The sequence below is a fragment of the Ranitomeya variabilis genome, chromosome 3 (assembly GCF_051348905.1).
Source record: "Ranitomeya variabilis isolate aRanVar5 chromosome 3, aRanVar5.hap1, whole genome shotgun sequence".
NCBI classification, from domain to species: domain Eukaryota; kingdom Metazoa; phylum Chordata; class Amphibia; order Anura; family Dendrobatidae; genus Ranitomeya; species Ranitomeya variabilis.
In genome coordinates, this window is record NC_135234.1 from 120195535 (window position 1) to 120220292 (window position 24758).

Genomic DNA, 24758 nt, shown 5'->3' on the forward strand with positions numbered 1-24758 from the left:
GAGAAGTGAGGTGCTATAACTAACCACAGATATTTACTATGCCCAGGCAACGCCGGGCTCTTCAGCTAGTATATATATATATTTCCGCAAGACCGCTAGTTCATCTGGGTAATTTCGCAATGCATCACTGGGAACAGAAGCTGGCGGCAGCATCGCGCGCATCGGCATAGCTTCGCTGGACGCCGGAGGGTGAGTATAGAGCTATTTTTGTGTTATATACTACGTGGGCTGTTATATACTGCGTGGGCTGTGCTATATACTATGTGGCCTGTGTTATATACTGCCGGGCTGCTATATACTGTGTGGGCTGTGCTATATATTACATGGGTTGTGTTATATACTAAATGGCTGCTACATACTGCGTGGGCTGAGTGATATACTGCGTGGGCTGAGTGATATACTGCGTGGGCTGAGCTATATACTACGCGGCTGTGCTATATACTACGCGGCTGTGTTATAAACTACATGGCTGTGCTATAAACTACGTGGCTGTGCTATAAACTACGTGGCTGTGCTATAAACTACGTGGCTGTGCTATAAACTACGTGGCTGTGCTAAGCGTGACGTACATACATACATACATACATATTCTAGAATACCCAATGCGTTAGAATCGGGCCACCATCTAGTGTCCTTTATAAATATCTATCTTTAAGCCCTAACCAGTTTTGTAATTTGCTTTATTATAATATTCCTTACCATTCTCCTTATCCTGCTAATCCTTATATCTGTCATTTTTATTCTTTACCTCCTGTGACGTTTTGTTTGAAAAAAAAAAAAACTTTGTAGAAAAAAATCCAGCTCTCCGTAGTAGAATCCAATGGCCGTGCACAGAAAGAAGTTCGTGTTAGCAGCAAACGAGCAGAATCAAAGAAGGACAGGTATCCAGCAACACAGCCATCGGTGAAAAATTACTTAAAACACTTTGAACTATGATTAAGAACCAGACGCTTTGAAACGCGTAAGGCCATGAGTTTCCCGGGTTACTTGCCTTCTTTCTAAATCAGTGGTTTTATACCATAAATTTTAATGACGTTTTGTTTGAGTGGAGTCTCAGATGGGACGTCACAGGAGGATGGCCCTGCAGTCACCTCTATTACCTCAATCACTGAAAACAACGCCGGATCATTTCAGGCAAAAGGAAAAAAACAAAACAAAAGGGTTTTGGTACCGTGTCCGCCAGTTGAAAATAGATTGTTCTCAGTGAGAGAAACAAAATAATATAATCTTGTAGATGTCATACCTTATAAAGGCTAATAAAATAGTGATGTTACAAAGCAAAATTTCAAGACTACTAAGGTCTCTTCATCAGGCAAGGTATAAGCTAATGCGGATAAAGATGGCGTCATAGCCCTGAAGAATACAAGAGACTACATTAAGGAAGCACATAGACAGCGGACAGACTGCAGTACTACGCCAAACTGGGCGATGACCCAAAATATATGGAGGGAGTTGAAAAGAGTCACCAGGGACAGCGCACAGATTCCACAAACCTTCGGGAGTCCGACGAGAGGAATTTTCTGTATGCTTCCCAAGATTCGTGAGCCAGGCAACCCATGGAGTCCAATCATCTCATGGGTGGAACACTCACTGAAAAAATCTCAGGGTGGGTTGAAAATGGCCTTAAACCGAGGGAAGGGTCACAGACAGACGGCCATATAACTGGTGAGAGGATCGCATCACAATCCTCCTCGTACTGGCCATCTGCTATCCTGACCCGAGCTTAGGAATACATCACGCCGTCTCGCTCTGGTCAGGAGAGATGCCGGGCCAGTCCATGCATCGCACGAGCTATATGGCCGTCTGTCTGCACAATAGAAACGCAGCCAGCTAGTTACAGGACACCATCTACAATAGGTCCCCTCCCCAAGGTAATGTTAATAATACACGATTCAATAGACTGAATGTGAAAACAGACATAACGTTCCATTCATGTCGTAGTGAAATGAGGCAGACAGTCTGGATTTCCCACCACTTATTGCTACTTCCAGTAAGTGAACCTGACAGAGAACACGACCACATTTCACATGCAGAGTGAAGAGAACACAGGCTCCTCTTACATCTGAATGATGGAGAAAGCCACACAAATAATCTGATTATGGTTACGTGAGCAGAACTTTGGGGCTTTTGCAGTAAAAATTCACAGACCTAGACGGAAATCCAATCCATTGCCACAGCTTTACTTAAAAGTAGCACTTAGCCAAGCTTCTCAAGCAAAGCCTGTGGGCAGTTTCTTCAAAGCGGCAGTAAAAGACGTACCATAGCGGGATGTTAGGATTATTTCCTATGCTAACACCCTTCTTATAAATGCTTAACATCCACCAGGTACTTCACATCCTGACCCAGGACTGCAATTCATACCTCACAATCTATATGTATTGCTTTAAGGCTAAGAAAACCTCTGCAGATAATTTTATGGCCCATTTTCTTCCTAAATGCAAAATTAAGCAACTTTCTAAATTGCTTTCATTAAAACTTCTCTCCCATTCTGTAGCTGCAGTCTTTTTAAGTCCTTTATTTAATTACAGCACCTGCAAAATAAATATCTCAGCTCCTGACTACAGAATCGAAACACAGGACTCCGTTCCATCGGCCAGGTCTGTGACCTGTGATCACGGGACGGGAGGCCTGCCAATTTGCTAACCTCCCAACCTTCCTAGCTCTTCTTTTGATTAGTCAGGCGGCTACCATATGGAGTATGGTGTCGCACAAGACAACTATTCAAAAGAAGGTTCAGGAAGGCCAGTAGGTAGGGAGAATAGCAGGCATCCCATCCTGCGGTCACAGATTACCGAACGGTCTGATGAACCAGAGTCCTGCAAATTGATTCTCTCATCTCTACTCTTGACAAATCTATCTGCTCTTCCCCTCCCTTCTCACAGTATTAGATATAGAGGAGGAGGTTATACACAGATCTTCACATTGTGGAAAGGGGAAAAGCCATCCTCAGTCTCAGGGAGGGCAGAAAAAAAAATAGGTTGTGGATAATGTGAAAAGCACATAAAAAGGAAAAATAAGTGCAGGATAAAGGCTGTGTTGAAATATTGAATACAGTGACAGGCTGGACACAGACCTCACCCAGCATGTATTACAGAAAGAGACACTCCCACAAGAGAAAAAAAAATGTAAACTTGGATCAGGCTGTAGACTGCATATCAGGGGTGTCTGAAAATGGAAGAAGGAATGCAGATTTCAGACAGAATTGCAGTGCAATTTTATTATTTAAAACTAACCACTAATTTAATTATTTTATTCCATGCCAAAGGTATCCTATAAAATTAATAATAGTCCTAATTAGCTAAATGGACCTAATAGGGGCATCGAATTCACAAATGGTGTCAATTCTTTCACTTCCAAGCTGCCCTGTACATTATATTGTTACTCTTATGTAATAACTGGACTGTACACCTGAAACTGTCAAAAGGAAGCCTCTTACACTGACATTACATAACGTTCTGTCCAAATTCAGGAGAAGGAAGCTAAGATGGTGCAGACATCTCCCAGCATAACTAGCAGTAGTGTAGAGTGCCTGCCGGGGGGCAGCCAAGGCTAGCAGCCTGCGAGGGCCAGCTCCAGCCAATACATAGCCGGATAAAAGAAGACGCATCCCTATGTAGACATACCTAATCTGTGAATACACTATGTGCAGCACAACCAGTGGAGTGCTCAGGATTGAGCACTGTAATAAAATATTTATGCAAATCCTAAAGAAACCCTGTAATTAAACACAGAAAATTTAATCATTTCTCTTTAGAAAGGTTTTAAAGGAACACCATACGCAGAGTACTCCTAGAATAACTAATGCAATATAGTCCCCTGACATCAGCACAAGACAGAAAAGGATATCTCCACCATGGTAACCATCTTTGGTTTCAGTTTGACGAGCTCGTACAGGATGCCACCATCGCCTCCTCCAAGAATTAATACTTCTTTTCCACAGTAATCTTCCTTGCCACTGCCCATAATGGCATTGGTGTACGCTAGATCACTTTCTGCCAAGTCTGGAAGAAGAAAATATCGTACATAGTGAAGAAGGAAACAAAAATGGATTTATTAGAAATTCAGCAACAAGAAAAACAAAAATGGAATCATTTATTAGAAATTCATCAACACTCCCTTATGACATGCATTATTAAAAACATTTTCGGGGCTTCAGCTTAATTTATGCAAGACTGACTGCAGATTGATGAATTCTGACAGCGTGCATTACACATTGGTATTCTCCTCAACTGCCTGACCAGACGGGCAGTAAAGACTGGCAGTATGTGGTCTGCATACTGGCGATCACGTGGCAAGCAGATGAAACTCTAGTTTGCACGTGATCTAGATTGAGAGAAGTTGATGAGAATCTAGTTGGCATGTGACATGCATTGAGAGAAGTTGATGAGAATCTAGTTGGCATGTGATCTGCATTGAGAGAAGTGGATGAGAATCTAGTTGGCATGTGCCATGCATTGAGAGAAGATGATGAGAATCTAGTTGGCATGTGACATGCATTCAGAGAAGAGGATGAGAATTTAGTTGGCATGTGACATGCATTGAGAGAAGTTGATGAGAATCTAGTTGGCATGTGACATGCATTGAGAGAAGTTGATGAGAATCTAGTTGGCATGTGACCTGCATTGAGAGAAGTGGATGAGAATCTAGTTGGCATGTGCCATGCATTGAGAGAAGTTGATGAGAATCTAGTTGGCATGTGACATGCATTGAGAGAAGTTGATGAGAATCTAGCTGGCATGTGACATGCATTCAGAGAAGAGGATGAGAATTTAGTTGGCATGTGACATGCATTGAGAGAAGTTGATGAGAATCTAGTTGGCATGTGATCTGCATTGAGAGAAGTGGATGAGAATCTAGTTGGCATGTCACATGCATTGAGAGAAGTTGATGAGAATCTAGTTGGCATGTGATCTGCATTGAGAGAAGTGGATGAGAATCTAGTTGGCATGTGCCATGCATTGAGAGAAGTTGATGAGAATCTAGTTGGCATGTGACATGCATTGAGAGAAGTTGATGAGAATCTAGTTGGCATGTGACATGCATTGAGAGAAGTTGATGAGAATCTAGCTGGCATGTGACATGCATTGAGAGAAGTTGATGAGAATCTAGTTGGCATGTGACATGCATTGAGAGAAGTTGATGAGAATCTAGTTGGCATGTGACATGCATTGAGAGAAGTAAATGAGAATCTAGTTGGCATGTGACATGCATTGAGAGAAGTTGATGAGAATCTAGTTGGCATGTGACATGCATTGAGAGAAGTTGATGAGAATCTAGTTGGCATGTGACATGCATTGAGAGAAGTTGATGAAAATCTAGTTGGCATGTGACATGCATTGAGAGAAGTGAATGAGAATCTAGTTGGCATGTGACATGCATTGAGAGAAGTTGATGAGAATCTAGCTGGCATGTGACATGCATTGAGAGAAGTTGATGAGAATCTAGTTGGCATGTGACATGCATTGAGAGAAGTTGATGAGAATCTAGCTGGCATGTGACCTGCATTGAGAGAAGTTGATGAGAATCTAGCTGGCATGTGACCTGCATTGAGAGAAGTGAATGAGAATCTAGTTGGCATGTGACATGCATTGAGAGAAGTTGATGAGAATCTAGCTGGCATGTGACATGCATTGAGAGAAGTTGATGAGAATCTAGTTGGCATGTGACATGCATTGAGAGAAGTTGATGAGAATCTAGTTGGCATGTGCCATGCATTGAGAGAAGTTGATGAGAATCTAGCTGGCATGTGACCTGCATTGAGAGAAGTGAATGAGAATCTAGTTGGCATGTGACATGCATTGAGAGAAGTTGATGAGAATCTAGTTGGCATGTGACATGCATTGAGAGAAGTTGATGAGAATCTAGCTGGCATGTGACCTGCATTGAGAGAAGTTGATGAGAATCTAGTTGGCATGTGACATGCATTGAGAGAAGTTGATGAGAATCTAGATGGCATGTGACCTGCATTGAGAGAAGTTGATGAGAATCTAGTTGGCATGTGACCTGCATTGAGAGAAGTTGATGAGAATCTAGTTGGCATGTGATCTGCATTGAGAAAAGTGGATGAGAATCTAGTTGGCATGTGACATGCATTCAGAGAAGAGGATGAGAATCTAATTGGCATGTGACATGCATTGAGAGAAGTTGATGAGAATCTAGTTGGCATGTGACATGCATTGAGAGAAGTTGATGAGAATCTAGCTGGCATGTGACCTGCATTGAGAGAAGTTGATGAGAATCTAGTTGGCATGTGATCTGCATTGAGAGAAGTGGATGAGAATCTAGTTGGCATGTGACATGCATTCAGAGAAGAGGATGAGAATCTAGTTGGCATGTGACATGTATTGAGAGAAGTTGATGAGAATCTAGTTAGTATGTGAAATTGATTGAGAGAAGCAAATGAGTATATAGTGGGCACTTGACCACCAATATGCAACTGACATTCTGGAGGATACATGTCTGCCGGCTAGATCTAGCAATTGAGGGGAATACTTACAGCGTGCACAAGGAGAAATATAGCTCAAGCCAGAAAAATCCCTTTAATTGTGGGCAAGTTCCTCCCAGGTACATAGGCTTTAGATGAAGCGTTCATTTAGCATACGAGGAATCTCCTCTCCCCTGTGCTGACAGACACTGATGCTGGAGAGTGTGTGATTTCACCCTACATACCAGCTGTGTGACTCCTACTCCCTTCTTCTGTGCTTTCCCCCTATCTATACTATGATGGCCATGTTCCGCCACAGCCAATTTGCTATGGATTTGCGGAGTAGTTTCTACCAAGACCACGCCAGTAGGAGGTCATCAAAGCCAGAGATGAATATTGTTACCTTGGCCACATGTTCATTAGGAATACCTCAAGCTTGGGGCCCTCAACTAATGGCACATTTATAAGAACCAACAGCAGTTGTTAAAAGATCATTGATCACCTACATGCAAGCCGATCAGCAGACATTTATTGGCTATTTACACTGGCCGACAAATGTTCAACGCGCACAGAACAATCATTAGTTCGATTGTTCTGCGACTATAGAATGTCAAGTTATCAGCAGCACATTTCCGCTATACCGAGGAAAATGTGCTGCTGATAAAAATGATTTATAAGACGGCTTAGATGGTGGGGATTGTCGACATGTTTACACAGGGTAACAATTGGGAAAGAGCATTCCTACAAACATTCGTTCCCCGATTATCGCCCTGTCTGCATAAACCTTAATGCAACAATATTACAAAGTTGGTGGATGGGCATTAGGGTACATTAGCTGCTATGGTCTAAACGTCCATTTGATACTTATAACAATGGAAGAGGCTGGTTATCTTTAGTTAAAAATGTTTAACCAGTATGAGGGAAAGATTGTGGCAACCTCATGGTTCTTCATGAAAAATAGAATAGCGGTCACCAGACTGTGCGGAGTTTTATCCCCTCGCCTAATCTGCTACTCAGCCCTTATAAAGCAGATAACATAGCACTGTTCCACTTACTAACATCTCCATTGAGGATCAGAATGTTGCCAAACTGAACGGAGTGGAGAATTTTGATATTCTGATACGGTGAATCTTTACTATAAACCATTTCGTCTATGTCGTACTCCACTAAGCGCCCTTCAGCCGTGGGCCAGTATCTGTCAACCTTTGCTCCCCGAACAATGGCTGGTAATCTAAAGTAGAAAAAGAATAATCATTGGTTTAATAAAGGAACAACGAAATAACGAGCACATGAAGAAAGCGAGATATAATGGACTCTAAGATGCACCCAAATTTCGAACATAAGAAAGAAAGAAAATATTTCAAACTAATCAAAATGATCATGGCGGTGAATGGGTTATTTATGTGGTGGTCTGTTGTAGAAAAGGAAGTTCATATTTCCTGGTGGGGTTAATGTAATGTAAGGGCAGAAACTTGCTTTCCAGCGATGTGTCACAGATCTGCTGACTGGCATTTTGATAAAATCCCTGTGGCTCTGGGCTAGGTAGTGTAGGAAAATCAGCTAGAAAAAGCGACACAGCTCTCAATAAATGTGCATAGTTTAGGGTTGTCTGGCACCTATACGAACTAATGTCACCTTTATAGTGGGCTAGCTGAAGAGCCCGGCGTTGCCCAGGTATAGTAACTAAGTGTAGTTAGTGATAACAAATTATAATGATTATATTGCACATAACTCTTTGTTGAAACCAAAGTTTTTTGTGTTTTTTTTAACACAATATTAACCCTTTGACGACTGCCGATACGACATAACGGCGGCAGTTGAGGGACCTTATTCCTCCTGCACCTCACGCTCCTTCTTAATGCACAGCATTTGAATTCTTCTTTTTTTTTTGGGGGGGGGGGGGGTAGGGAGATAGGGTGCACTCAGACAAATGCAGTGGACCACGCTTATGTGTCCCAAACAGAAATGTATAAAAGAAATAAATGCTCTATTTATCCACTTTTGTCAATGGGTCACATAAGAAATGCAAAACAATTTTTAAATATATATATATTGTGTTTCAATACAGTTGCGATATTTCTGGTTCTCCTGAGAGCCTAAACGTGCTACCATGGCCTGCAGGGTCTCCAGACTTGTCTCCAATCTGTGATTCCATAATTCCACGACTGTTCCTTCTTATAGTTGCATTTTCAATATTGAGGAGTGTATGTGCATGCTGAACAGAGAAGGATTGCAGATACTGATCGATGCCTTTTATAGTAAAACACACCTATGTAGTAAGACATACAGTGTGTGGACCTGTGTGTGCCACTGCCTGGCAGTCACCGAGTGCATTCCCACCAACCAATTCGGAAGATCACGAGCCACATTATGGGGTGGTATGGAGAGGCCAAGTGATCAAAGGGAAGTGTTAAAGGATTGTTGTGAAACGATTTTATTTCCTTTCAACATTACTGAAAAATATGAAGCTGATAGCACGGGAAAGAGCTTGGAATGTAATCTCCAAAACTGCCCCTTGAGGGCAGCAAATCCCAACATTTGTCCGGTCGCAATGCAATGATCCCCACTCCTTATGGCTTCGGTGCCGCTACAGAACCACCTCAGGATCACACAATTACCTTTTCACTTGTGAGATACCATTGTGCAAAATTTCTTTCATCTTCTCCTCAACCTCATCAAGTAGCTGAAGAAAGACAAGGGTTATATCAGTAACGTATATACGAAAACATTATATTCATTTAAATAAAATATGCCATTTCCACCTGATATAATCAAGTTCTGTGGATAGTTGTAATGCCGACAATGCCCAGCCTGCGGGAAACTGACAATACAGGGCACAATTTTTTTTATTCCATTCTGATAAGTGGATGAAAATCAAAACCCATTTTTTAACAAAGAAAAAAAAAAAACTGTAGTGTCCCATAATGTGACATCAATATATAAATCGTTACTAATGATCCTATATGTTTGTGGGACAACTACTCATGTATGGGTGGGGAAAAAGGAGCCAAAAGAATTGCAAAGAAGGCATTTCTGTCACAGTAAAACCAGTACGGCATGCAGCTTGCCATCAACTCCTTGGGAAACATATTGTGAGCTTGATGGAGCCGGGACAAACCAATAGGGCAGATTAGGGACACAGCCTTTCAGAGGGCGACTTAGTGGTTAGCACTGTTACTTTTCAGCACTGGAGTCCTGGGTTCACATCCCACCAAGGACAACATCTGCAAGGAGTTTGTATGTTCTCCCCATCTTTGTGTGGGTTTCCTCCGGGTGCTCCAAATTCCTTACACACTCCAAAGACATGTTGGTAGGAAATCTACATTGTGAGTCCCAATTGGAAGAGTATGTAAAGCGCTGATGAATATGATGGCGATATACAACCGATCATAATAAATAAGTACAACGGAGTAATATGAAAGTTTGAAGAAAAAAAGAATTCTGTATTATTGTAGATACAAAACGGATGTTAATTTACCGGGTCAAAAAAAAAGAAATCTACAAAGTAACAAAAAACAAAAATTACGAGCGGGTTTACCAACACGTTTGCTGTTAAAATAGTTGTCTGACTGATATGAAAACTTTTTCAGTAATGGATGTTTTAAAACAATAAATGAAGACATACTCATCCAGTCTAAGGGATCCAGGGCAGGCTGCTCTGCAGGTCTGTTCTGTTCAGAAGTTAGCATAGCGGAAGCCTGGGATTGGCTGCAAAAGTCAGGTGACTAGGATAGCTCCACGTCACGTAATTCAAGCGGTAGTACGTCCTAGACGCGTGTCAGGATGGACTGCAGTTGGAAGAAACGGTGCTTCCGAGACCTGTGTCTCAACTGACAAAGGAGCTGTATTGTTAGTTGACTCATCAGAGCTGGCGGAGATGTGACTGAAGAAATAAATCTTCTCCTCTGCAAACTGTGCAATGAGGACGGAGACTGGAGAAAAAAATTATTTGTGCTCAATCAGCCGAGGAGAAAATATATTTCTCCTGATGTCACAGACCTTCTCCTTGGCTCACGGCAGTATGTGTGCTTATGATACTTGTCTTCTGTCAGTTTAGACAAAGGCATTGAGAACTGTGTTTCTTCAGACTGTAGCCCATCCTGACCTAAGACTAGGACGGGCTGCTGTTTGTATTACGTTACAAGGAAAACTTTATTACATTCTTGGAGAACCGATTTAACCACTCCAGTGAACACCGTAAACAAAACAGACAACACAGCAAAAATGCTGTTTTTTCATCTTACTGCTACAGAAAACGAGTAACTAAAAGGAGATTAAAAAGTTACGGTATATGTAAATAAAATGATATGATAGAATAAATTATACCACTGAAAGAGTCAACTTGTCTAGCAAAAAAACAAGACCTCACTTGTCTCTGTTGATGGAAAAATAAAAAAAAAGTAGTATCATTCAGAATATAGAGAAAATAAGTGATTTTTGAAAAATAGGGATTTTTGTGTACTCACCGTAAAATCCTTTTCTCCGAGCCATTCATTGGGGGACACAGACCGCGGGTATATGCTGCTGCCAATAAGAGGCTGACACTAAGTGATACAAAAAAAGTTAGCTCCTCCTCAGCAGTATACACCTTCCTGCTGGCTCTCAGCTAACCAGTTCGGTGCCAAAGCAGTAGGAGATCAATAACAACATAAAGTATAGCATGTCAAACTATAAAACAAGCACAAGCTAATAACAGGGTGGGAGCAGTGTCCTCCAATGAATGGCTCGGAGAAAAGGATTTTATGGTGAGTACACAAAAATCCCTATTTCTCCTTCACCTCATTGGGGGACACAGACCGTGGGACATCCCAAAGCAGTCCCTGGGTGGGTACAACATCAGATCAGGCCCTGTGTAACCGCTACTTACAAGAGCGCTACCGCGGTCTGCAGAGAACGCCTGTCCAGACGCACATCTGCAGAAGTCTGGGAATTATAGTGCTTCAAGACTGCATGCGGACTGGACGAACCTGCAAGCTTGCAGGCGTGCTCTATCGACGCCTGGTACCTAGAGCCCAAGAAAACCTCAATCGACAGAGTGGAGTGGAGTTAGGCTGACGTCTAACCCGGAAGGACTCCTGGATGGTGTAACGAATCCACCAGGCTAACATGGCCGATGAAATGGCTAAACCCTTCCTGTAACCATCAGGAAGCCTTCCTCTGACCGTCAGGAAGTCCAAATAAGGTGTCCAACCTTCGGAAGGACGCCGTGCATGATACGTACCTACTCAGAGCACTCACTTCGTCCAGAATATGGAGAACCCATCCAGTTTTGTGGACTGGTGCTGAAAAAGATGAGGGAAGAACGATGCCCTCGTAACATTGGGAATACAATACCACCATGGTAACAAGGGATGGGGATGGCCTGAGGACAACCTTGCCTTGATGGTAAAAAGGAAAAAAGTCTGAAAGAACAGAGCGTCTAGCTCCAAAGACTTGTCAGGATGACGAGATCACAGAGAAAAAAAAAGGGGCGACCTTCCCTGATAGTAAAGTCTGTCCGGATCAAAAAGGAGTCTACTGCAAGACTCCCAGGATCATTTTTTTTTCTTCTCTTTCGGGCATGCGCAGTTTGCGCTGCCCTTTGAACTTACAGCGCAGGTGCCGGGGACGTTCATGAAGGAAATGGAGGCGGAGCACAGAGGCATTTGTGTCAGGGGGGGAAAGACATGCCCCCTGATAAATTAGAGGTTTAAGGGACAAGTAATAAAAACGATTATTTCAGCGTTGGCAGGGACACCAACTAAAAGAGCCACCTTGACAAAGTGCAGCATTAGCGCAGCACAAGGTGGCTCCTACAGTTAAAAATGCCTGGGGGGGATGACAGGTTCCTTTTAAAGCCCCAAAGTTCTAATGGTGTGTGAAAGGGAAGGATCACATGTGAAAACTCCCTGCGAGAAAGTCCCTACTTGCAGTTTTGTTGCAATAAGACGGAAAAGTACTAGCTCCGCAAACATAAAACCAAACGTGGTCCGTGCGGATCTCCCAGGACCACTGGGGCCCTCCCTGCTTCCAAACGACTCTCGGAATTAGGGAAAGGGGGGTTATGGAAACTGGTACCCCAGAAGAACCAGAGCATTTACTGCAATGGCTTTTGGATCTTGAGGCGGAACCATGAACACGAGTATATTGGCGTTCAGTCTGGACGCCATCCGATCTACATCTTGAGTGCCCCAGTGAAGGCAGATCTGATGGAAAACTTCTGGGTGAAGTTCCCACACACTTGAGGCGGGACCCTGATGGCTGAAGAAGTCTACTGCCCTGAGATCTACTCCTGGGATGTGTACTGCCGAGATCACCGAATGACAGATCTCGGCCCATCAGAGAATGAGAGGTACCTCATCCATGATGTCTGACCGTGGGTACCTGCTAGATGATTGACGCATGGCACAGCCGTGGCATTATCCAATTGAATTCGGATGGGGTAACCCGCCAGAAGGCAGAGGACCTGCTGTAGGACTAACCATATCGTTCGGATCCCCAGAATAAAGATCGGGAGAAGAAGGCTGGCATCGGTAGTCACTAAATCATTAAACTGGAAGGAACTCCCCTGGATGAGGAAGAAGCTCAGAGACTACCCTCCGAAAGCCTGATTGACCTACAGAAAACGAGTGGAGCGAAGGAAACAGCTTCCATTGCTGTCACCATTTTTCCTCATGACCCTCCCAGCAAAATCGAATGGAATGAGTGATCAAGTAAGTGAGTTCTGAGTTGAAGGGCCACGGCCTTGTCTCAAGGGAGAAATACCAACCCTCTGGAAGTGTTCAGGATCATCCTCAAAAAAGATATCTGCTGGGCTGGAAAAGAGGAAAAAAACCTGTCTAGATGAAGCTGCCAGCCCAGGAGAGCGGGGGTATAGCAATTGATCTAGACGACTCAGCGTATTCCTGGAAGAGCGGCTAGAAAGTCGACCGTATAGTGCAGGACGACCACGCCTCTGGGGTGCAAGAGGAACATAATGGTCGCCATGACCCTTGCGAACACTCAGGGTGCGGTAGCAAGACCGAAGGACAAGGTCGTGACTTGAAAATGCTGTTTGCGAAAGGAAAAGCGAAGGAATTTTTGAAGAGGGGAAATAGGAATGTGAAGGTAAGCATCCCGAATGTCGGTGGATGCAAGAAACTCCACCCTTTTTCCACTGAAGTAATGGCTGAGCGGAGGAACTCCATCCGAAGGAGGACCTTGTCCAGCTTGGTAAAAGTTTGAGGTCCAGGATCGGTATTACTTTTCGGCCCCCCCTTTTGGAACCAAGATCCCTTAGATCTAGACTGTCCTGGACAATTCTTCCACTGCTGGTTGGGTCTATAGGAAAAATGCGATCCTAGGGAGTGATGTCAGAGGCTTTTTGAATGCAGAGTACGCTTCCATACTCTGAGCTATAAAGCCCTTCTGGGTGTAATGGCATTTGCTGCTGACAGCGCCGCTCAACTAGCTGCATCCAAGAGGCGTAAACCAGCTAGTCTCCCGCTCAAGAAATTTGATTGACTAGCTGTACTGTCTTCGGGAAAAGGGTACTGATGTGAATCAAAGTAGTTAAGGTCTCCGACCAGGAGACCATTGCTCTAGCAACCCATGCGGTGGCTAAGGAAGGGTAGAGCACTCAACCAGAGGCTGCAAGACGAAATGAACCAGATTTGCTATCTGACAGTCCGTTGTAATTTTAATTGATGACCCATCGGGCAGGAATACTGGTAGACAAACCACAGGAGATTCTACCCGGATAATCTGCCAAGTGGCAGAATGCACGGCTGCATCCAGATCAATAAAAGCCGTCTCTTGCTACCTCCGCTCTCTTTTGACAGTGCGGAGTTAAAAATGATGAACCCTCGATCCACCACCCTCTTAACAGGGAAGTGGAGAGGGATTGTCCACCTTCTTGCATCATCCGCTAAATAGTGGAGATGCAGAGAGGGGTGCTCGGACGCCCAAAAGGGTGACACACTACATCCACAGAGTTCAGGTCACCGGGTGGACAGGGTTGGTTCCGGTGTTAGGCCTGGCTGCAGAAGAGTATACATGGAGACGACACTCCATGTGCTCGTCTATTGATGGTGTGGGGAGATCGGTGCCCTTTAAAAGGACCCATCGCCCCTAAGAAACAAACCAAGCATGGCATCCCTCCGTTGTAGGGTGGTATACGTGGAGGGGACACCCCACGTGTTTGCATATTACTATCTGGACGCTCCCTGTCCGGGTGAATGACAAATGCTCTGCAAGGGAGTTTAGTCTCCTTATGAGGGACACTGCGTGATCTAGAGTGGAACCGTAGCCCTCATCAATCTACAGCAGGGGTCACCAACCTGTAGCTCGGGAGCCACATGTGGCTCGCGGTCCCATGAATTGTGGCTCACGGCTGTCTGTCAGCTTGGTGCATTAGCTCCAGTTCTAGCAAACAGGTATGAAGAGCAAATCTGAAAATGGTGAATTTTGTGAGCAGCTCTGCACAGAAGAGCAAATCTGGACGCACATATACTGGTCTTAGGGGTTTTGAGATGATTTAAGTATGGTACGCTGGTGAGAAGATGATACCACCTGTCAGAGGAGATGTTTGAAGCTGGATGTGACAGTGTCTTGGGAGTGCTTTATAGGAGAATACTGAATGGGGGTATTGTGGGAACCCCTGGATCTTAGAATACTGCTTTGGCTTGATTTTTGTGGAAAAGTTTTGGTTAACCATTATGCCAGTAATGGGGGCTTTGGTTGCCACTATAGTGAGGGGGGCGGGAGCTGTATGTGGCTCCCGACCCTCTCTCAAGGCTGGATGTGGCTCCCGACCCTCTCTCAGAGCTGAGTGTGGCTCTCAGGTCAGAAACGTTGGGAACCTCTGATCTACAGAGATTTGTTGATGATATAAATAGGTGAATCCATCCTCTTCTGAAGCTCTGGCGAGTCCAGATCCAAGGCAATATCCAATCCATATTCAGAGTCTTGTTCTCAGCAATCATTGGTGAGGGAGATCAGGAAATGAAGCTTCCATTTTCTAGACGCCTGTACGTTTCTAGAATACTTGCGGCCCCTGCTAGCCGACAGCTCCCATGTAGGAGAGGAACCATATATATCACTCCTGCGAGCACTCCGAGCCACAGAGGGTTCACGGAGGGCTTCAATCTCTTGATCAGAGAAGCCATGGGATATGGCAGTGATGAATCCCACTCAGGGGAACTAGGTACTCTGGGATAAGCTGGGATCGGTGGCGGAGGGTTCCCGAGTTCATTTAGGGTGACTGGCTTCGGACTGGTCATGTGCCTTTAAAGACAAGGGAATACTGGTCATGTGCCTTTAAGACCAGGGAATGCTAGTCAAATGCCTTTAAGACCAGGAAATGTGCCTTTTAGACCAGGGAATCTTGATCATGTGCCTTTAAAACCAGGGAATACTGGTCATGTGCCTCTAAAACCGGGGACTAATATGGGTCATTCATGTAAGTACAAGAGGTAAGAGGGCAGTACTTCCTTACCCGGCTGCAGAGTCGTTGAGCCCCTTTAATGCAAAAAACTATCGCCTCTGCCGGCCGAGTGGACCAGGATGGCCACCTGGAGTTGCAGAGGTGATAAAGTCTCGCAGAGAGAGGAGCCATTTCGGGGGCGGAGCCACAGACACGATATGGGCGGAGCCTCACAACTTCCAAAATTGGCCCAAGCTGGGGCCTAAATTTCTGCAGCCAGCGGGAGCAATACCAGGGGTAGAGTAGAGGGGCATTGGGCCGGGAAAAGCGAACGCTCCCGTGCCAGACAGAAAACGCCAGAAAGGATGGGCGGAGCCACCTTAGCGCGCCATAGTGCGGGTTCGACTTCCGGGATGCGGCCTACACATCGGCCGAAGCCGGGGGCTAAATTTTTGCAGCCGGCCGGAGCGTTACCTTATGGAGGTGGGCCACAGGGAAGCCATGTTAATATCTTACTGCAGGGGCCCATCGCCGACTGGATCCACTCATCATTGATGCGCGTCCCGGCATGGAGCCGACCACGGATGACTGGGTTTCAGCGCCGAGGAAAGTGCGCACTGTGCTGTTCTGCTGCAGGTTAAGTATTGCAGCGTGTAAGGTGCAGGGATAAAGCGATAACCCTCAATCCACCATACCCTTGTTAGGGAGGTGGAGAGAAACCGTCCGCCTCCTTGTGGCATCCTCTTTAACAGTGGTGGTACAGTGGGGGCTGCTCGGACGCCAAAAAGAAGGAGCCTCTGTACATCCACGGAGTTCAAGCACCCGGGTGGACTGGGCAAGTTGTCCAGCAATAGGCCTGGCTCCAGGAGAGGATACATAGAGGCGACACTCCATGTGCTCGCTCGTTGCTGGTGTGGAGAGATCGGGACCCGAAGGAACCGTCGCCCCTAAAGTGAGCTCAGGCATGGCTTCCCACGTCGCAGGAGATGGTACGGAGAGGCGACACTCCGTGTTCTCGCCTGTTGATGGTTCGGAGGAGATCGGAACCTTGAAAGGATCCGTCGCCCCCTTCACTCAGTTAATAAAAATTAAACTTAAAAAAATTAAAATTTACAGAAAAGTAAAAAATAAAATAAAAACGATGGGGTCTGAACCAGACCCAAGTGCCTCCTACAGACACTAAGCAAGAACTGGATAGCAGAGAGCCAGCAGGAAGGTGTATACTGCAGAGGAGGAGCTAACTTTTTTTGTATCACTTAGTGTCAGCCTCCTATTGGCAGCAGCATACACCCACGGTCTGTGTCCCCCAATGAATGGCTCGGAGAAAAGGATTTTACGGTGAGTACACAAAAATCCCTATTTTACAAAAATGACTTATTTTCTCCATATTCTGAATGATACTACTTTTTATTTTTCCATCAACAGAGACAAGTGAGGTCTTGTTTTTTTGCTAAACAAGTTGACTCTTTCAGTAGTATAATTTATTCTATCATATCACTGTGTCCCCCAATGAGGTGAAGGACAAATGTGTTATTAGTGTGCAAAATAAGCAAAACATTAAAAAATCCTACATAAATCTGTTATCACTGTAATGGTACTGAACCAAAAGACTAAACACACATTGAACGGCATAAAAAAAATAAAATAAAAACAATTCATGAATTGCTATTCTTGCTCATTCTACCTGACAAACTAAGAAAGAAAATCAATCGAAAATTGTTTTGTTCCCCAAAATGGTACTCAAAAAATCGTCAACTGGAAATTTACAAATCTAGAATGTTGCTTCAATTTAAATTAAGAGTTTGGAAACTATTTGGCACAATATTATCAAAACTAATTGTACTATGTGGCTATTGTAAGAGTCATGTCGGTCTGGTAGTCGGGGGCAGGTATATCTCGCCCAGGTATTTGTCCTATGTGAATTAAGCCGCTCAGTATCTTCAGGATACCGAGGGGTTAATAAGTGCAGGAATAAAGGCTGACCAGCTGGAGGTTTCAGGTGTCAGCCTGGGGCACACAGAATGCCGGTCTGTGTGAGACAACCGTGAGTGAGAGCTGTGCTCGTGACCTGTGTAATGTTAGCTGGGTTGGAGAAGCCCCCCAGTTGTTAGATAGGAACGTATTTGTATAGTTAGCGCCGGACAGGCAAGGATTTATTTTTATGTTTTGTTTTCTGTATTTGCTTTCACTTTAATAAACCTGACCTGAGGTCAGTCTACTTGGAAACCTGCTGTCGCCTCAGAGTTTAATGCACAAACCACGTGACCTTTGACCCCAGCAAAGGCAATCCCGGAGTGTTTTATTACATTGTGGTGGAGAACGCGGGCAACACGTGGCACAGGCGACAGTATGGAAGACGTGGTGAAAGCCCTAGTACAGTCCGCTGCCGTACAGCAGGAAGCTAACCGCTTGATGGCCGCACAGCTGAAGGAGTTGGTGGACGTGACGACTGCAGACCGCCAGCTTCTCCAACAGGTGGCGCAGCGCTTGGTGAGCATGCCTGAGGCTAACCCGGAAGCAGAGTCCAGGAGAATCCATGTGAGTCGGTACTGGCAAAAGCTGACCGCAGAAGATGACGTCGAGGCGTACCTGACAACGTTTGAGCGGACAGCGTTGAGAGAGAAGTGGCCGAAGGAACGATGGGCCGATCTAATTGCTCCGTTTCTCTCCGGTGAGGCCCAAAAAGCTTACCATGACTTGGACCCGCTCAGGACTTTGAGAGGCTAAAAGCTGAGGTCCTGGCCCGGCTCGGTGTGACGACGGCTGTCCGTGCACAGAGGGTACACCAGTGGACCTATCAGCCAGATAAACCGCCGCGATCGCAGATGTTCGACCTGATCTACTTGATAAAGAAATGGCTGCAACCCGAGGTACTGACAACTCCGGAGATAATCCAGCGGATCGTTCTGGACAAGTACCTGAGAGTACTACCACCGGCGCTGAAAAAGTGGGTGAGCCAAGGAAATCCCGCGACAGCGGATCAATTGGTGGACTTGGTGGAGCGTTATTCCGTGGCGGAAGGATTTCCTGATGATACCGCTACTACCCGAACTGTACCTCCTCCTCGTGGAACCGGTAAGACTGTTCCAGGGACTGCGGGGGAAGGAAAATTGCCAAAAACTGTGGGGGAGGAACACGGGACTGCTCGCACCCCGAGATCAAGGGTGTCGGACTCTGGTTTCAATAGGGGGCCTGTTAGGTGTTTCCGTTGTCATGAGAAGGGCCATGTTTCTGCAAACTGTCCTGTTACCACTGAACCCATGCAGTGCGACGTTACGGACTCTAAAAAACGCATGTCTTTGGTTACACAGCTAGTAAGTGTGAATGCGGGTCAAAATGATACAGCGAAACACCTGCGTGAATTGTCTGTAGATGGGAAACATGTTGTGGCATTGCTAGACTCTGGAAGTGTGGTGACTCTGGTGAAAGCCAGTCTGGTGGCACTTCCATCTGGTCCGTCTGATAAATTTTCTGTAACGTGTGTGCATGGTGACACCTGCTCATATCCTACAGCGGTCATATGTATCTCAACTCCCTATGGGTCTGTGCAACACAAAGTGGGACTCGTTCCCGCATTGTTACATGATATAATCCTGGGCAGGGATTTTCCTCATTTCTGGCAGTTGTGGGAGAATCAGTTGCTCCTTCACGGTAGCTGTAACCGTGAATCTTCCCCCATGCCATCTGGAGGTCCCGAGTTCCTAGACGAGACCCCACAGGAAGATGTTGCTGGGGAGGTTATTGAATCTAACCTTCAGTTCCCCTTCTCAGTTATGGCGGGGGAAACTGAGGAAACTGAGGAAACTCAGCGAGAGGCGGAGGCAGACAGTCATCCAGCACCCTGCCTACCCGATTTGGGAGTTCAGTTGGATGACTTCCACAGCGAACAAATGAAAGATCCTACCCTGACTCAGGCTAGGAAAAATGTAAAAGTGATAGATAGCGTACCCGTAGAACCTGACACTAGGCTAGCGTACCCGTACATGGTTCTTGAGAATGATTTACTCTACCAGGTAGAGAAAAAAGGGGAAGACACTGTGCAACAGTTAGTGGTACCCAAACCTTATCGGCGGAAGGTACTGGACCTGGCCCACAGACATATAATGGGGGGACATCTGGGGGTACAAAAAACCACAGAAAGGATATTGCATTGTTTTGTGTGGCCCGGAATACACAATGATGTGCGTAACTATTGTGAGTCCTGTCCAGAGTGCCAAATCTCGGCACCTAAACCTCGGTTCTGTAGCCCTTTGTTTCCCCTCCCTATTATTGGGGTCCCGTTTGAGAGAATTGAGATGGATTTGGTTGGGCCCCTTCCCCGGTCCGCACGTGGGCATCAACATATCCTCGTCATCATGGACTATGCCACTCGCTACCCGGAAGCCATCCCTTTGCGTAACACTGCTACCAAAACGATCGCCAAAGAGTTGGTACAAGTGTTTAGTCGGGTGGGAATTCCAAAACAGATACTCACCGACCAGGGGACTCCCTTTATGTCAAGGGTGATGAAGGAGCTCTGCAGGCTCTTACAAATAGACCAGTTGCGTACGTCTGTCTATCACCCTCAAACAGACGGCCTGGTTGAGCGGTTCAATAAAACCTTAAAACAGATGCTCCGGAAGGCGATAGACAAAGATGGGAAGAACTGGGATTACTTGTTACCCTATTTGCTGTTTGCCATTAGGGAAGTTCCCCAGTCTTCCACAGGATTCTCGCCTTTCGAGCTATTATATGCCCGTCGTCCCCGTGGACTGTTGGACGTCGCAAAAGAAACCTGGGAAGGTCAAGTCACTCCCTTTAAAACGGTGATAGACCATGTAACGCAAATGCAGGACCGGATTGCTGCTGTCATGCCCCTTGTTAGGGAACATATGTTACAGGCCCAGGGAGCCCAGAGGCAAAGTTATGATAGAGGCGCCAAGGTCCGTACGTTTGCACCCGGGGATAGGGTGTTGGTCCTAATCCCTACGGTGGATAGTAAATTTCTGGCAAAATGGCAGGGCCCCTTTGAGGTCATGGAACGAGTTGGAGAAGTGAACTATAAAGTGCACCAGCCTGGTAAGAGAAAATCAGAGCAGATTTATCATGTGAATCTGATAAAACCCTGGAAAGACCGCGCTGCCCTAACAACGGATCTGCCCCGTCCAGTTTGCTCACCTACCATACCGGAGGTGCAGATTGCCGAGACTCTCTCTGAACGACAAAAATCTGAGGTTAAGCAGTTTTTGTTACAGAACCAACAGTTTTTCTCGGAAAAACCTGGCCAGACTAGGCTAGTGAAACATGAGATTGTCACAGAGCCTGGTGTCACAGTTCATGTGAAGCCGTACCGGATTCCGGAAGCATGCCGTGAAGCCGTCTCCCGGGAGGTGAAGGCCATGTTGGACTTAGGAGTCATTGAAGAGTCGCACAGCGCCTGGTCCAGTCCAATCGTGTTGATACCTAAGCCGGATGGCTCTATACGGTTTTGCAATGACTTTCGGAAACTGAATGCGGTTTCTAAATTTGATGCCTACCCTATGCCCCGGGTCGATGAGTTGATCGATCGGCTGGGTAAAGCCCGATATATTACGACCCTGGATCTAACAAAGGGGTACTGGCAGATCCCTCTGGCCGAGGCGGCCAGAGAGAAGACAGCATTTGCTACACCGGAAGGACTGTTCCAGTATATCTATATGCCGTTTGGACTTCCCGGAGCCCCAGCAACGTTCCAGAGATTGATGGATCGAGTCTTGAGGCCCCACAGGCAGTACGCCTCTGCCTACCTAGACGACATCATAATTTACAGCCTGGACTGGGAAGCTCACCTCCGGAAGGTACAGGCGGTGATTGATGACCTGAGAGACGCAGGCTTAACAGCGAATCCTAAGAAATGTCACATCGGCCTTGAAGAAGCCCGATACTTGGGCTACGTGATTGGCAGAGGAGTGGTTAAACCCCAGATCGACAAAATACAGGCAATTCAGGGCTGGCCGCAACCAGTGAACAAGAAACAAGTTCAAGCTTTCCTGGGCATTGCCGGCTATTATCGCCGGTTCATACCCAACTTTGCGGCCATGGCTACCCCCTTGACGGATCTTACCAAAGGGAGGGATTCCGTCATGGTAAAATGGACCTCAGCGGCTGAAGAGGCCTTCCACAGTCTGAAACGGGCTTTGTGCTCTCAGCCCATACTAGTGACTCCTGATTTCAGCAGCGAGTTTGTGGTGCAAACGGATGCTTCTGATACTGGTATCGGAGCTGTACTTTCCCAGGTAAGGGACGGAGTCGAACACCCGGTCCTCTACCTCAGTCGGAAACTGAATATACATGAGCAGAGGTATGCCGTGATTGAAAAAGAGTGCCTAGCCATCAAATGGGCTCTCGACTCCCTCAAATATTACCTGGCAGGTAGGAAGTTTAGGCTGGTCACGGACCATGCCCCTCTCAAGTGGATGCATCTCCACAAGGACCGTAATAGTCGGGTAACCCGGTGGTTCCTTGCTCTGCAGGCTTACTCGTTCACGGTGGAGCACCGCCCCGGGGTGCAGATGGGGAACGCTGATGCCCTGTCCCGAGTACACTGTTTCGAGAGTATTCTTGCTCGACCTGAGTGGTCTGAGCAGGGGGGGAGGATATGTAAGAGTCATGTCGGTCTGGTAGTCGGGGGCAGGTATATCTCGCCCAGGTATTTGTCCTATGTGAATTAAGCCGCTCAGTATCTTCAGGATACCGAGGGGTTAATAAGTGCAGGAATAAAGGCTGACCAGCTGGAGGTTTCAGGTGTCAGCCTGGGGCACACAGAATGCCGGTCTGTGTGAGACAACCGTGAGTGAGAGCTGTGCTCGTGACCTGTGTAATGTTAGCTGGGTGGGAGAAGCCCCCCAGTTGTTAGATAGGAACGTATTTGTATAGTTAGCGCCGGACAGGCAAGGATTTATTTTTATGTTTTGTTTTCTGTATTTGCTTTCACTTTAATAAACCTGACCTGAGGTCAGTCTACTTGGAAACCTGCTGTCGCCTCAGAGTTTAATGCACAAACCACGTGACCTTTGACCCCAGCAAAGGCGATCCCGGAGTGTTTTGTTACACTATGTATTAGTTAACCTTGAGGTAGGAAGATGTGCTACACAGAAAATACCATATACATGGGGATTTTACGGTATATACTCACATTCTGAACAGAATCATTTTTGTCCGGCTCATCAAGGCTTTGCAGATCAAAAAGCACTAAGCCATGAGGATAGATTCTCACAGTAGCAAAACTGAAAGAGAAAATACAGAGAAATATATGGCAGCATTAGTCACAGATATTGTGTTTAACACAACGCGCCATCCTACGACCCTTTAGCACAATGGTAATATCAAAGCAGACTCTAAAAAGAGACAGAGCAATGGCTGTAAAGTCTACAATATTTTCTAGGCTTTGGTTACAATTACTCAATGCCAGCAGGCTGCTGACAAAGCACAATGCTTTTTTCTTCTGTGCATTTCAAACCTCTGTGTAATTCTACTGGAGGCCAATGTCACATGACTATTAGATATTAAGAAAATTTGTTTAGTAAAAACAAAAATTAATCCAGTTAAAACATCACAATACTCGCACGTTGTGAAAGATTCCCAGCCTTGTGACTGCACTATAGACTATGGGCCTGATTCATCAAGACTGGAGTTCATGTTGGTTTTAATGAGGAGGTGTACTGGAGTCAGATACTTCTGATTCACGGACAAGTGGTGTATCCCTCGGTGTGTGCCACGTAACAAATCTTACTAAACTAAGACTTGTGAACACCGGCACTCGTCATGAATTTGATGAGCGGTGGTCGTCGTGGCCCCATCCACTTTATCGGAGCTGGGTGAAAATGGCTTGAATACACTAAAAGTCACAATTTTAGTGCAGCCTTGAGTTGCATCAAAATGATGTGACATTTTAAGCATGTGTTTTGCAAATGCAATTCATCAAGCAGTTTTTAACAGTTTTCTCCTTGAAATGTTCCTAAATTTTTATGCAACTTTTGGATATTTTATTCGAGGCTCGGCCAGCTCCAACACAGTTTGGAAAATTGGGAGGAACTCAGCTAAGAGGAAGCATGGCCAAGTATATCTAACAAATTAATCATAATTCACACCACTAAAATTAGGTAAATTACAACAGAAATGTACTCCGGTTCGTGACTTCAGTACATTCCTTGCCGTGGAAAATAGCAGCTAAAAGATACAACAGATTCATTCAGAGGAGCTACTTAATGAATTTGCCGCATCTTACTCCAGCACATAACGCCCGTCTTGACACATCGGGGCCATACAATCTTGTCAGTGGCTAACAATAAGCCTACTGCTCACACACCTCATTGGTAGAATGCAGAGTATTGCTTTTCAGAATCATCAATTCTCCAAAAATAAAGGTATTCTAATTATTCCCAGGTATTTAATAAGGCACACAGCAAGAATAACTTGGGGGTAGTTCGTAATTTACAGCAACTAGTAGTCTGTTAATAGATCATAGGCTATATTTTTAGTAGGGCTGAGCGAAACGGATCGGACAAATTCAAAAAATCGCCAACTTTCGGCAAAGTCGGGTTTCATGAAACCCGACCCTAGTGTGGGATCGGCCATGAGGTCGGCGATCTGCACGCAAGTGTCGCGTTTTGCATGACACGTTCAACGCCATTTCTCAGCCAATGAAGGAGGACGCAGAGTGTGGGCAGAGTGATGACACAGGTCTCGGTCCCCACCATCTTAGAGAAGGGCATGACAGAGATTGGGTTGCTTTCTGCGGCGTCACAGGGGCTATAAAGGGGCATGCACGCCGACCGCCATCTTACTTCTGCCGATCTTAGCATAGGGAGAGGTTGCTGCAGCTTCATCAGAAGAAGGAATATAGTTAGGGAGGGAAGATTAAGGCCATGTGCACACGTAGGTTCGGGTCCCTGCGGGTTCTCCCGCAGCGGATTTGATAAATCTGCAGGGCAA

The 24758-nt window shown here is 45.6% G+C and overlaps 1 protein-coding gene across 1 annotated transcript in view; it reads right to left on the reverse strand.

The window, feature by feature from the left end:
* SMS (spermine synthase) overlaps nucleotides 1-24758 on the reverse strand; it is a 215843-nt gene that overhangs the window by 102701 nt on the left and 88384 nt on the right. Inside the window, exons 3-6 of the mRNA XM_077294606.1 lie at nucleotides 22960-23050; nucleotides 9043-9107; nucleotides 7480-7655; nucleotides 3844-4001 (exon numbers count right to left, since the gene is read on the reverse strand). Of these exons, the coding sequence (XP_077150721.1) occupies nucleotides 3844-4001; nucleotides 7480-7655; nucleotides 9043-9107; nucleotides 22960-23050 (490 nt within the window). The remainder of the gene's footprint in view (nucleotides 1-3843; nucleotides 4002-7479; nucleotides 7656-9042; nucleotides 9108-22959; nucleotides 23051-24758) is intronic.